Here is a 14,404-nt window from a genome sequence, read left to right on the forward strand (position 1 = left end):
TCTCGTCACTTTGGTCACAGGCAGCTGTGCCATCGAGCGTGTCACATAGCGCTCAGATATCAGTGGGCCGCACACAATCCAAAAGTGTCCACTGTCCACAAGTGTACGCAGAGATTCAAAATCTCCATTATCCTCTCATCACTTTGGTCACAGGCAGCTGTGCCATCGAGCGTGTCACATAGCGCTCAGATATCAGTGGGCCGCACACAATCCACAAGTGTCCACTGTCCACAAGTGTACGCAGAGATTCAAAATCTCCATTATCCTCTCGTCACTTTGGTCACAGGCAGCTGTGCCATCGAGCGTGTCACATAGCGCTCAGATATCAGTGGGCCGCACACAATCCACAAGTGTCCACTGTCCACAAGTGTACGCAGAGATTCAAAATCTCCATTATCCTCTCGTCACTTTGGTCACAGGCAGCTGTGCCATCGAGCGTGTCACATAGCGCTCAGATATCAGTGGGCCGCACACAATCCACAAGTGTCCACTGTCCACAAGTGTGTGCAGAAATTCTAAAACTCCCCTGTCCTATAGACACCTTGTACCTTGTTTTACATTACTATATAGTTTGTTGGATTTTGTCTACATTTCTACCAAAAATGAGGAAGGCTGGTGGAAGAGGCCGTGGAATTGGGTGGGGGTTGGCAGCTGGTAATGATGGTGTTGGTGGTGGATCTGATGGTAGTGGCAAGAGCAAAATAGGACCAAATGCAGGAGGTGCCGACCCTGCGTCATCGTCTGTCTACATAAGGCCTCGAACGCTTAGTTTTCTAGGAGTTGGCAAACCGCTTTTAAAGGCAGAGCATCAGGAAAAAGTTTTGTCTTACATTGCTGACTCAGCCTCCAGCTCTATCGCCTCCTCTTCTTCAGTTGTAAAAAGTAAAAGCACTGAGTCGTCATTGGAGGCTCATGTTCATGAACCACACCTTTCCTTGTGTCCTTCACCCCAACCAAGATTGAAGGATGACGCAGGCCATACTACTGATTACTCCATGGAGCTGTTTTCACATACCATGCCTGGATTATCAAGTCAAATGGTGAATTACCCAGGCCAAGATGAATCTGACATGGAGTTCACTGATGCACAGCCGTTGATGGATGATTCTGCTGGTACATTCACTCAGAGCACTACATTGTCCTCGCAGTGTACAGAGCCAGATTTTGACCCTGATGAGACTCAGGTGCCCCTTCCCGCACACTATACCACCATACACGGTGACACAGAGAAAGGTGCACATGACATAGAAGAGGAGGTGATGGATGACCCAGTTGTTCACCCAGATTGGCATCCATTGGGGGAAGAGGGTGCTGCTTCCAATAGCTCAGATGAGGAGCATCCACAGCAGACATTGACATCGCAACAGCTGTTATCTGGCAGGCCCGGAGCACTCCAAAGACAGGTTCCAAACATCAAAAGAGTTGCTGGACAGCTTGTCCAGAGGGTCAAAAGATCACAGCGTGCTAGGCCGCAAAATGTCGGCCAAAGTAGGAAGAGTGCAGTGTGGCAGTTTTTTGAACAAAATCCTCATGATCAGGCCAAGGTTAACTGTAAGAAGTGCGCAAAGACCTTTAGCCGAGGGAAAAATCTGAAAAATTTGAATACCAGTTGCATGCTTAGACATTTAACCAGCATGCACTTGCAAGCGTGGACACAACACCAAACCTCAAGTGCCACATGTGCAACTGATCACAACGAAGGTAGTCAGCAATGCTACATTGTTTCCCCCACTGTAAGCACACCGGTTAGCACAGCAGCAAATGTTGAGGTGTCGTTGCAAGGCCACAGCAGTCAGGGAATCCCACTGTTATATCAACGAAAGACTGATTCTATGCCATCAGAAAGAACACCAACTCCATCACCATCATCAACCCTCTCTCAGTCCGCCCTGTCCACCGCTACTTCCACCATATGCAGCTCTCAAGTCCAGCTCACCCTCCCAGACACTATGAGTAGGTCAAGAAAGTACTCAGTCTCTCATCCGCGTACACTGGGTTTGAACGCCCACATTGCCAAACTAATCTCGTTTGAGATGATGCCCTTTCGGTTGGTGGAAAGCACAGCTTTCCGCGAACTCATGGCCTATGCAGTACCACGCTATGACCTACCCAGTCGCCACTTCTTCTCTCGCAAAGCCATCCCAGCCCTCCACCATCATGTGAAAGACCGCATTGTCCATGCACTCAAGCAGTCAGTGAGTGGAAAGGTGCACCTCACAACTGATGCATGGTCCAGTCGGCATGGCCAGGGCCGTTACGTGTCCATCACTGCGCACTGGGTTAATGTGGTGGATGCAGGGTCCACAGGGGACAGCGGTGGTGGGACAGTGCTGCCTAGCCCACGGTCTAGGAAACAGTTGGCTGTAGGCGTTCGACCCTCCTCCTCCTCCTCCAGAAGCGACAGCTCGTCCACAGAGCGCAGTCGTACGAGCACTCCATCTGCAGCTGCCACTGTTGCACACAATGTGTCCCCCTATCGAGCAGCTAGTGGAAAGCGTCAGCAGGCTGTGTTGCAGATGATGTGTTTGGGCGACAGACACACCGCTGAGGTGCTGGCCGAGTACTTGAAGCGACAAACTGAGTCATGGCTGGGCAGCGTACATCTTGAGGCAGGCAAGGTAGTTAGTGATAACGGCCGTAATTTTGTGGCAGCCATAGCCCTTTCAAAACTCAGCCACATACCTTGCTTGGCTCACACCTTGAACCTGGTGGTGCAGTGCTTCCTCAAAAATTATCCGGAGTTAACAGCCCTGCTCCAGAAGGTGCGAAGACTGTGCGCGCACATCCGCCGGTCGCCTGTACACTCCGTTCGTATGCAAAAGCTGCAGCGATTGCTCCACCTTCCCAACCACCGCCTCATTATCGACATTGCAACAAGGTGGAACTCCACCCTGCACATGGTGGAGCGGCTGTGCGAGCAGAGGCAGGCCATAATGCATTTGTGGGAGGATACACGGCCAGGCACTTTGAGAGCAGACATGGAGTTGACAGGCGTGCAGTGGTCGAAGCTGAAAGACCTTTGTAAAGTCCTTCAGTGTTTTGAGGAATGCACACGGCTGGTAAGCGCAGACGACGCCATCCTAAGCATGAGCATCCCACTTATGCGTCTGCTCATGCAAACTTTGACGCACCTTAAGGAGCAGGCGTCTGCAGCCAATGTTGATGAGGAGGAAGAGGAGGAGGGAATCCTTGATGACATTCAGCCATTGTCTGCTCAGGGACCTCTCCTGGACGAGGTGGAGGAAGAAGAGGAGGAGGAGGAGGAGGATGATGGGGATGATTACTTAGGGGAGGAGGATGCATCTCGTGGGGCAAGTGAAAATGTTGGCGTGGCAAGGTCTGGTACAGGGTTTGTGTGTGACTGGAGGGATGTGGATTTGCCAGAAAGTACTCCTCCACCCAGCACTCGCAGTGCATCATTGACACCGGGAACATTGGCCCACATGTCAGATTATGCCTTGCGGATCCTTAAAAGGGACCCCCGCATTGCCAAAATGATGAACGATGACGACTACTGGTTGGCCAGCATCCTGGATCCACGCTATAAAGGCAAATTACAAAACATCATGCCACAGGAGAACCTTGACCTAATATTGGCTAATAAACAAGCAACTCTGGTAAATCGGTTGCTTGAGGCATTCCCAGCACACAGCAGCGGTGATGGTTCTCACACGAGCAGTACGGGCCGGGGGCAGCTTGGCAGAGGTGTTCGTGGTGCACACAGCAGAAGTGGCGTTGGAGACAGGGGTTTCATGACAATGTTGTGGACTGATTTTTCAAATACCGCTCACACAACTGGTAATACTGCATCGATGGAAAGTGACAGGAGACAGCAGTTGTCAACTATGGTTACAAACTACTTTTCCTCCCATATCGATGTTCTCACACACAGGTCATTCCCCTTTGACTATTGGGCCGCTAAACTGGACACCTGGCCTGAATTGGCCCAATATGCCTTACAGGAGCTCGCTTGCCCAGCTGCAAGTGTGCTATCGGAAAGAGTCTTCAGTGCAGCTGGATCAATCCTGACAGAAAAAAGGACCCGTCTGTCAACCCAAAATGTGGATGATCTAACCTTCATTAAAATGAACCACGCATGGGTTTCCAAGGATTTTGTCCCACCTTCCCCTGATGACACATAGGGTGACAGAAAAATGGCTTGCTTTGGTCCACCTCTTCCTGGTACTTCACCTATTTCACCTTTTGCATCAGTTGAATGTCCAACATCAACATATGCCACTTTCTAAAACTCCCTAACTGTGCTGCCTCCCCCCCCATGGCCGGGGTCACCACCTAGCGCACGACACCGTGCGAGTGCCGTTGCCCTGGACAGGTGGGTAGGCCGACTCTTGGGCGCGGGCACTGGCACAGGGTCCCTCATAGTGCAATCAAGTGTCTCTGACGGTGGTGGTGCACACCCGCCGTCAGACACACCGCTGTACTATGAGGGGCCCAGTGCCAGTACCGACGCCCACGAGTGGGCCCCCCTTGCTTGGCCAGGGCCCCAGCATTTGCAATCTTTACCTCTCCCTGCTCCTCCGCTGTGTAATCTGGGCTGTCAAATCCATACTGTGCCTGACACCGTCTGAGCCTGCCTCCTGATGTATAGACATATATTTTGAATGTGTACGCTATCCATACATGTTATCCGGGGATACGGTACCCCTTCTAACCTTTGTGCAATGACGTGCAATCCATACTGGGCCTAACACCGTCTGAGCCTGCCTCATGCTGTATAGACATATATTTTGAATGTGTACGCTATCCATACATGTTATCCGGGGATACGGTACCCTTTCTAACCTTTGTGCAATGACGTGCAATCCATACTGGGCCTAACACCATCTGAGCCTGCCTCATGCTGTATAGACATATATTTTGAATGTGTACGCTATCCATACATGTTATCCAGGGATACGGTACCCTTTCTAACCTTTGTGCAATGACGTACAATCCATACTGGGCCTAACACCGTCTGAGCCTGCCTCATGCTGTATAGACATATATTTTGAATGTGTACGCTATCCATACATGTTATCCGGGGATACGGTACCCTTTCTAACCTTTGTGCAATGACGTGCAATCCATACTGGGCCTAACACCGTCTGAGCCTGCCTCATGCTGTATAGACATATATTTTGAATGTGTACGCTATCCATACATGTTATCCAGGGATACGGTACCCTTTCTAACCTTTGTGCAATGACGTGCAATCCATACTGGGCCTAACACCGTCTGAGCCTGCCTCCTGATGTATAGACATATATTTTGAATGTGTACGCTATCCATACATGTTATCCGGGGATACGGTACCCCTTCTAACCTTTGTTCAATGACGTGCAATCCATACTGGGCCTAACACCGTCTGAGCCTGCCTCATGCTGTATAGACATATATTTTGAATGTGTACGCTATCCATACATGTTATCCAGGGATACGGTACCCTTTCTAACCTTTGTGCAATCACGTGCAATCCATACTGGGCCTAACACCGTCTGAGCCTGCCTCATGCTGTATAGACATATATTTTGAATGTGTACGCTATCCATACATGTTATCCGGGGATACGGTACCCCTTCTAACCTTTGTGCAATGACGTGCAATCCATACTGGGCCTAACACCGTCTGAGCCTGCCTCATGCTGTATAGACATATATTTTGAATGTGTACGCTATCCATACATGTTATCCAGGGATACGGTACCCTTTCTAACCTTTGTGCAATGACGTGCAATCCATACTGGGCCTAACACCGTCTGAGCCTGCCTCATGCTGTATAGACATATATTTTGAATGTGTACGCTATCCATACATGTTATCCGGGGATACGGTACCCCTTCTAACCTTTGTGCAATGACGTGCAATCCATACTGGGCCTAACACCGTCTGAGCCTGCCTCATGCTGTATAGACATATATTTTGAATGTGTACGCTATCCATACATGTTATCCAGGGATACGGTACCCTTTCTAACCTTTGTGCAATGACATGCAATCCATACTGGGCCTAACACCGTCTGAGCCTGCCTCATGCTGTATAGACATATATTTTGAATGTGTACGCTATCCATACATGTTATCCAGGGATACGGTACCCTTTCTAACCTTTGGCAATGACGTGCAATCCATACTGGGCCTAACACCGTCTGAGCCTGCCTCATGCTGTATAGACATATATTTTGAATGTGTACGCTATCCATACATGTTATCCAGGGATACGGTACCCTTTCTAACCTTTGTGCAATGACGTGCAATCCATACTGGGCCTAACACCGTCTGAGCCTGCCTCATGCTGTATAGACATATATTTTGAATGTGTACTCTATCCATACATGTTATCCGGGGATACGGTACCCCTTCTAACCTTTGTGCAATGACGTGCAATCCGTACTGGGCCTAACACCGTCTGAGCCTGCCTCATGCTGTATAGACATATATTTTGAATGTGTACGCTATCCATACATGTTATCCGGGGATACGGTACCCCTTCTAACCTTTGTGCAATGACGTGCAATCCATACTGGGCCAAACACCGTCTGAGCCTGCCTCATGCTGTATAGACATATATTTTGAATGTGTACGCTATCCATACATGTTATCCAGGGATACGGTACCCTTTCTAACCTTTGTGCAATCACGTGCAATCCATACTGGGCGTGAGAACGGCTGGCGAGCTGTTAAGCAAGCTACAGCACCTGTCCAGACAAGTACAGGGATTCCCTAGCGAGGAGACTTATTTGATTGTTTTCTATGTTGGGACAGCAATTTTTGGGGAGCACTATACTCTAGAGAATGATAGATGGGGCCCACCATACACTGGAACATTCCAAAGGTGGACATCAGACACTGGAGCAGCATTTACAGGGCCCATTATACACTAGAGCATTAGAAATGGGGCCCATTATGTTTGGAGCATTATTTGGGCCCATAAGACAGTGGAGCTTCATCCATGGGGACCAACATATACTGTAGCATTATGTGGAGCTCATCATATACTGTTTCAAACATTATATGGGACCAATGATTTTGTATGGAGAAATAGATGGGCCTCGTCATGAGATGTAAAAAGTGAGGTATTTTTCATTGTACTATACCGCTATTTCTCTGCTGTATCGGAGCATGATGAGTTGTGGTATGTGTTAAAGGGGCGCTCTTTCGCCCAGGGCACATGAAAACCTGCAGCCAGCCCTACCCCCCCACAAATTTAGCCAAATAACCCCCATTTTTCAGTGCGTAACTTGTATTATGAAGTTAATTAAGGTTGACAAGCTTAAGTAAGAAGAATTGATGCTTTTGGCATTCAAATGGGCACTGTAGGTGTGTTTCCTGTCCTCCTCTCACTGCCGACTTTTATTCCCCATTGACTTACATTGGGTTTCGTGTTTCGGGACGACCCCGACTTTTCCCTATAATCGGACGATCTTGCTCGACCCGACTTTTGGAAAAGTCGGGTTTCACGAAACGAAACGCGACCCTAAAAAAGCAAAAGTCGCTCAACTCTACAAATGACATTAAGTACAAAACTCTGTGGACTTCACAGAGAAGTACAGCACATAGGTTGAGCTTTCTCTGTATCTGAACAGTGCTAACTGCACACATGAACGAAACAGATGCTAAGGCAAGCAGAAAAAACAAAAAGGACTCAAAAGGTAAACAAACACACACACGTCCAAGCAGAGTGATAGAGTCTCCACTGAACCTAAGTGATACTAGCATGCCTGCGTTTTCCACTGAGAGCCTTTAAAACCCTAGTCTCCACCCCAAACACTCACACCCAGCTGGCCGTGACATCGCCCACGGGCCAATCCGGAGCCGCCACATAACCAGAGTAGTTAATGTCTGACCACCAATGAGAAGGCGCCACATCACGAACATGCTCAGAAAGACGATCTCTGGACTTAGACTCCAGAGCGCAAGGCTGCACCTGCATATCACTGGCTACCAAAGACAGGCTTGGACTAGCCCACCGGAGAACCAGAGGATTTTCCGGTGGGCCTAGGCAATGAAACCTGCTGGCATACTGGCCAGCAGCTGCCTAGGGCCCCCACTGCTCCAGGGGCCCCTGAGTCAAGGGGTCTGCCCTGTGCCAGCGTAGCAGCAGCTGGAGACAAGATCTTATCCCCGCTGCTAAAGCAAAATAAATATTCATGCTTTCCCATGCGCCTATGGGTGTGGAGAGGCGTGAATACCATTTCTCTTTAATAGTGGGCAGCATTAGCCGCAGTCTACAGTTAACACTGCCCGCCTGTAAAGCCCCACCAGCGCACCACACACACAAAGTACAGCACCACATACACACAAACACAGTGCAGAACATGCCGGCTTCCTGCCCGGCGCTTCCTGTCTGAGACAGCCCAGCTGGATGACGTCATCATCCAGTGCCCTGTCTCAGGCAGAGGGCTACCGGCGAGGAAGAGGCTGCCGGGATGTGCTGCTGCTGCGGGCAGGTGAGCTTTGTTGTGTGTCTGTGTGCCTGCATGTGTGTATGTGGTGCGGTGCCTTGTGTGTGAGTGTGAAAGAGTGATGCAGTGCTTTGTGTGTGTGGGTGTGTGTGTGAGAGAGGAATGGTGGGGAAGGATAATGATATTGGTGTGGGAAGGCAAATATGGAGGTGATGGGCAATGTTGACGGTGGGGGGAGGCAATGATGGAGGTGATGGGCAATGATGGTGGTGGTGAGAGGCAATGGAGGTGATAGGCAATAATAGTGGGGGGAGGCAATGATGGAGGTGATAGGCAATGATGGTGGGGGGAAGCAATGATAGAGGTGATGGGTAATGATGGTGGTGGGGGAGGCAATAATGGAGGTGATGGGCAATAATGGCGGGCGAGGGAAGGCAATGATGGAGGTGGGGGTGGCAATGATGGAGGTGATGAAATGGACAATGATGGTGGTGGGGGAGGAGGCAATTATTGAAGTGGTGGAATGGGCAGTGATGGGGTGGTGGGGAGAAGGCAATGATGGAGGTGTTGATGAGGACAATGATGGGGGTCGAGAGGGGCTGCATTATACTTTATGAGGGGGCTACATTATATTCTGTGGGGGGACTGCATTAATTTCAGGGGACTATATTATATTCTGGGGGCTACATCATAATATATGAGGGGACTACAGTATACTCTATGGGGGGCTGCATTATATTCTGTGGTGGGGCTGCATTATTCTCTCGGGGGACTACATTATATTCTGGGACATATTATATGAGGGGGGCAGCATTATACCCTATGAGGAGGCTACAGTATACTCTATGGGGGGGCTGCATTATACTATATTAGGGTGCTACATTATATTCTATGGTGGGGACTGCGTTATACCTTATGAGAGGGTTGCATTATATTTTATGGGGTGCTGGATTATATTCTATGAGAGGGGGCTGCATTATATTTTAATGAGGGGGGCTACATTATTTTATGAGGGGGGCTACATTTTTTATGAGGAGGGCTACATTATATTCTGTGAGGTAGGCTACATTATATTCTATGAAGGGGCTACCCCTCTATGATTGTATGATTCTACCCCAACCCCTGCTACATAATTAAGATGTGTACTACCTTGTATTATACCCTGATATTAGTGTGTTTTACCACACAATTGGTGGTCTTGCATTTATTTCTATGTAGTTACATATTGGGCCCCAAGAATGATTTTATCTGGTGGACCCAAGGTGCTCCAGTCCGACGCTGACCATAGACTTAACTGGAGAGTCAGCAGTAACCAAACGTACACCACGAGCCCCAACAGGACACTGGGACTGGCGTGTAGTTACTCCAGAAAAAAGAAAAAAATTCCAGCTACTTTAAGATCCATTTATTGAGTGAAAAGTAAGACAGAGTTCACATGATTGTCTCTATTACGCGTTTCGAACACCCACACTGTGTTCTTTAACAAAAAAGCTGACGACAATGGGACTGGCACCTGCACTGAACAGCAATTCCAGCGGCCGAACCACAGCACCAGATGATGCTTGGGATCTATCCCACACAGCGGGAGAATCACGGCACCTTACACCATAAGAGCATACACACTATAGGAGACAGACGACCCCGCTCACCATAAGAGCTTACACTCTACAGGAAAGAGAGGACCTCGCTGACCATAAGAGCATACACACTATATAAGAGAAAGAAAGAGAAGACTATGCTGAACAAAAGAGCTTACACTCTAAAGAAGAGGCAAACTAAAGATATGCTAACACTTGTGAAGATTCTCTCTTGTGAGAGAATCTGGGCGAATATGGTATTTCACTCCACTCAAACTATGTCAGAAATTGATCTGAGTGTCATGTTAGTGTGATTCGATTCTCATGAGAGAATCAGCGCACGGATGTGGAGAAGATGGTGACCTTAATATTTCTCTGTGTCCATGGATGTCGGACCGCACTCGGACGTCTTCCTAGTGCAGTCCGACGTTTCGCACACACACCCATAGAATTGTATGGATGTGTGATCTAGATATCCGAGCCATCTGCAGCAGGTGGTGATTGTTTTCTCATGCTGAATCAGAATGAGAAAATAATTGCAGATCTGCAATTTCCCACAGTATAACTGTAATGCAGGTGTCTGAATACAATAAACAGATATCACGAGGCGGGAAATAGTCAGAGATTGATATATTTCTGTTTATATACAGCAGTAACTTTAAATGATTAGTGTTAGTAACTATGCAAGTCAACAGTAGAAATAATAACAATACGTTTAGAATAACCAAAAAATAATTTCAATACTTAATGTTAATGTTCTTTTCACAAAAGCGGGTGTGCCCAGTCATGGTAGTCACCACATAAGTTCTCTCTGAAGCTTTGGCACGAGTGGGGGGTGACTGTGCTTTCCCACTAGACTGCAAGTCTTTTTATGACATAGTCTATCAAAGCCCAGTGAGCCTCCCATGCACTGACCGGCCCCCTCCCAACCTGTGCTCCTAATCCAAGCTGACCCTGGTACCGTAGATGATAGCCGGAAGAGACAGCCCTGTTCATTCGCTCTCCTTCTCTACAATTGCTGGCGGGCCTTACTTGCTGCAGTCAGCTTAAGTCTCTTTTGCATGGGTTGGAGAGGACTAGGCCTCGGCTCTTGACAGGAAACTGTTGGGCATCAGAGGCTTGATTAGTGTAGGGTGCAGATCCTGGCTCTGACCAGCATAGGCGGTACTTGTCAGGGAATCCGGACCTTGCCAGGTGGCAACCGGTAGCCGGGTGGCACAGACTTCCCCCTGAGGCCTGTAATGCTGTTCTCAACGGTGTCTCTGGAGCATGTCTGTTCCTCTCTCTTCCCTGGTGCCAATTCTCCACGCGGTTTGGCGCGCTGGGATTTTATATCAGGGAAATTCTTACTATGGGTCACCTGATCCAGTCCAGCACACAAAGTCGCTCCCCCTGCAAATCTTACAGCACAATTTGGTTCCGCTTGATTTTCACTGTCCAACAGATGGCAGTCTCTCCTCATTAATGGCACATCCTGCAGGAGTTCTTCAGAGATATCACAGCTTCTTTTTACATAACACTGGGCTGAATGCTATCTGATAAAACATTGGATAGCACTCAGCAGTGTTATATGCCAGTACCCATACCTAGTGACTCTGTAGATGGAAAATAACGCTGCTGCACAAACTGTGCTTTGCTAGGAACCACTCTTGCATTGACTCTTAATGCAGATTATCTGTTGCTGATTTATGTGTGCAAGCAGACTTGGCATCATTTTGGTAATTATTAACATTGTTATGGATGTCCACTCTTAAGCCCCCATCACACATAGCGATCTTGCTAGCAAGATTGCTGCTGAGTCACAATTTTTGTGATGCAACAGCGATCTCACCAGCAATCTCGCTGTGTGTGACACTGACCAGCGACCGGCCCCCCTGCCGGTATCGCTGATCGTTGTTGGAATGCCCTGGACATTTCTTTGAACGCTGGTCTCCCACTGGCCAGCACGCATCGCTGCATGTGACAGGCGGGAGACCAGTGATCAGCGCACTGGTAACTAAGGTAAACATCTGGTTTCTAAGCAGCGCGCGTCACTTAGAAACCCGATGTGTACCTTAGTTACCAGCGCGCTGATGCAGGGAGCTGGTAACCAAGGTACACATCGGGTTTCTAAGTGACGCGCGCTGCTTAGAAACCCGCTGTTTACCTTAGTTACCAGCTCCCTGCACCAGGCGCTGTTAACTAACGTGCACAGCGACGCCGGGCGCTCAGCGTCTCTGGTGCTGATCGCTGGTGAAGCTGTCTGTTTGACAGCTCACCAGTGATCATGTAGCGACTCACCAGCGATCCTGACAAGTTGATATAGTTGTCGGGATCACTGGTGAGTCGCTATGTGTGACGGGGCCCTTACACTGGTTCACAGAGCGTTATTTTATACATATAAATCTGTACTGTAAATTCCTCTTCTAATTTGTAGGATGTCAGGTGCAGCCTATTGTGTATTTTCCTATAATGCGTGGAGTACCAACCATCCATTCCATGGATGCAGAATTTTATTGAATCGATGGTAGCGCGGTGCATGTTATCCCGCTTGAAGCATGACATTGCCTTCTCTAAACAAAGTCAAATTAATCAGGCCTTTATGTTATATTATACAAAAATGCAAATTCCATGCTGCTCCGGTAAGCCCGGCTATATATCTCCTGGAAGCTGAAATAAAATAATGCGCTTTGCTCTTTGCTATTACATGGCCCAGACGTAAAAAGTCAGAGAACTATATTTTATTAAACATTTTAAGCTTGAAGTTCAAATGGAAAATTCATGATTAAATTAAAGTTAAACATTTATACTACCTCCAGTCAGTCTAATCCGGGCGCTCACACCGCTTTCATTTTGATTGTGCCTAAATTTTAATTATAAATTTTGTAACATTTACAACATCTGATGCCTATTACTGGCTCTGTCATATTTTCCGTTTTGATTATGTAAGTGAATTCATTGCTGTATTACTTACCTTCATTTCAATTTGTTTGGTGTCACAATTTTGAAATAGCAGCTTTACTCGAGTTTTGCCGTCATCTGAGGAGCCTTTCAATTGGGAAAACTTAAACCTCCAGATTATGTTCTACGACAGAAAAAGAAATGAACCAAATCTGATCAGCAGTCGTTCCGAGAAAATATACATACATTTTTAAATTATTAGATTTCTTCTTACTTTTTTCCATTTTGAAACTTAGCCTTAAAGTGATTCTAAGCCAAAGTTTATATTTTTAATGTTAAAGATATTCTACATGATATCTGCATGTATTAGCTACATTACTTAAGTTTTTTTCATTGCATTACTGTGTATATATTTTTTTACATGCATGTTTTTCGCAGTTTTGGCACTGCAGTTTTTCTCTCTTGTTGGTATTTCATATCTACTATATAATCGTCTAATTCTGTCTGTCTGTAATGGAAATCCCGCGTTGCTGATTGGTCGTGGCCGGCCGGGCGTGACCAATGAGTGACAGGCGCAGTCCGGCCACGAACTGGCGCGGAAATCAAACGACGCACGCCACCGCTACCGTCGGGAGATCTGCAGCGCCAGACGCTGATCTTCCAACGGTTGCTGCGGGTCATGTCCTGCCGCACGGAGGTCAGCGGCGACGCAGTCAGGAGATGACCGGCGCAGCGCTCAATGTGCGGATGGTACCCAGGGTCCAGAGGTGAGGAGACTCTCCTGCATGCCCTGGGTACCATAAACCTGTAAAAAATAGAATTAAATTAAAAAATAGTGATATACTCAACTTTCGACGGCCTCCGGACTCTTTCCCTCCTCTCATCACGTGCCCAGCATTTTCCGGTCCCAGTAATTCTTTGCGCGAAAGACCATTGATGACGTCGCACTCTCTCTCTCTCGAGAGAGAGTGACGTCATCTCTGGTCCTTTGCGCTAAGCATTACTGGGACCGGAAGATGCCGGGAGCGCCGCAGAGAAGATCAGGGGGCTGTTGGAAGGTGAGAATAACCTTTTTTAAAATTTTTTTTTATTTTTTACATTCTATCTTTTACTATTGATGTTGCATAGGCAGCATCAATCGTAAAACATACATATTCTAGAATACCCGATGCATTAGAATCGGGCCACCATCTAGTTATAAATAAAGCTGCTTTTGTATTTGAAATCTTTTGCTATTTGGCTTTGATAAAACTTTATTGCTACAGTATTCTATGGATTACACGTGTTATTAGTGTGTTTTTTACATGTGAATATTCTGCATCTAATGCAATTCAATATGGAAACCCCCCCAGAGTATCCACAATAGAAATTAGAACAGGAGATGATGCCTAACTTGTGTCTGGAGTAAAACATCCAAATAATAATAATGATAAATTAATTTTTTAATTGCAAACGAGGCTCATTCAATACCCATCAAATAAAACTGTTGCAGATCGAATTTCCCAACCGCTATTGAGCGAATCTGGCCAAATTTGAATTTTGGCCGA

At 47.3% G+C, this 14,404-nt stretch overlaps 1 protein-coding gene across 1 annotated transcript in view; it reads right to left on the minus strand.

Annotated features, from left to right (window-relative positions):
- The window catches only part of SNTG2 (syntrophin gamma 2), a 977,025-nt gene that overhangs the window by 66,708 nt on the left and 895,913 nt on the right, over positions 1-14,404 (minus strand). The window contains exon 16 of the mRNA XM_073576436.1: positions 12,931-13,041. Within this exon, the coding sequence (XP_073432537.1) occupies positions 12,931-13,041 (111 nt within the window). The remainder of the gene's footprint in view (positions 1-12,930; positions 13,042-14,404) is intronic.

This window comes from Dendrobates tinctorius, unplaced genomic scaffold, assembly GCF_039654945.1.
Source record: "Dendrobates tinctorius isolate UK_male_01 unplaced genomic scaffold, ASM3965494v1 ptg000049l, whole genome shotgun sequence".
Classification (NCBI taxonomy): Eukaryota; Metazoa; Chordata; class Amphibia; order Anura; family Dendrobatidae; genus Dendrobates; species Dendrobates tinctorius.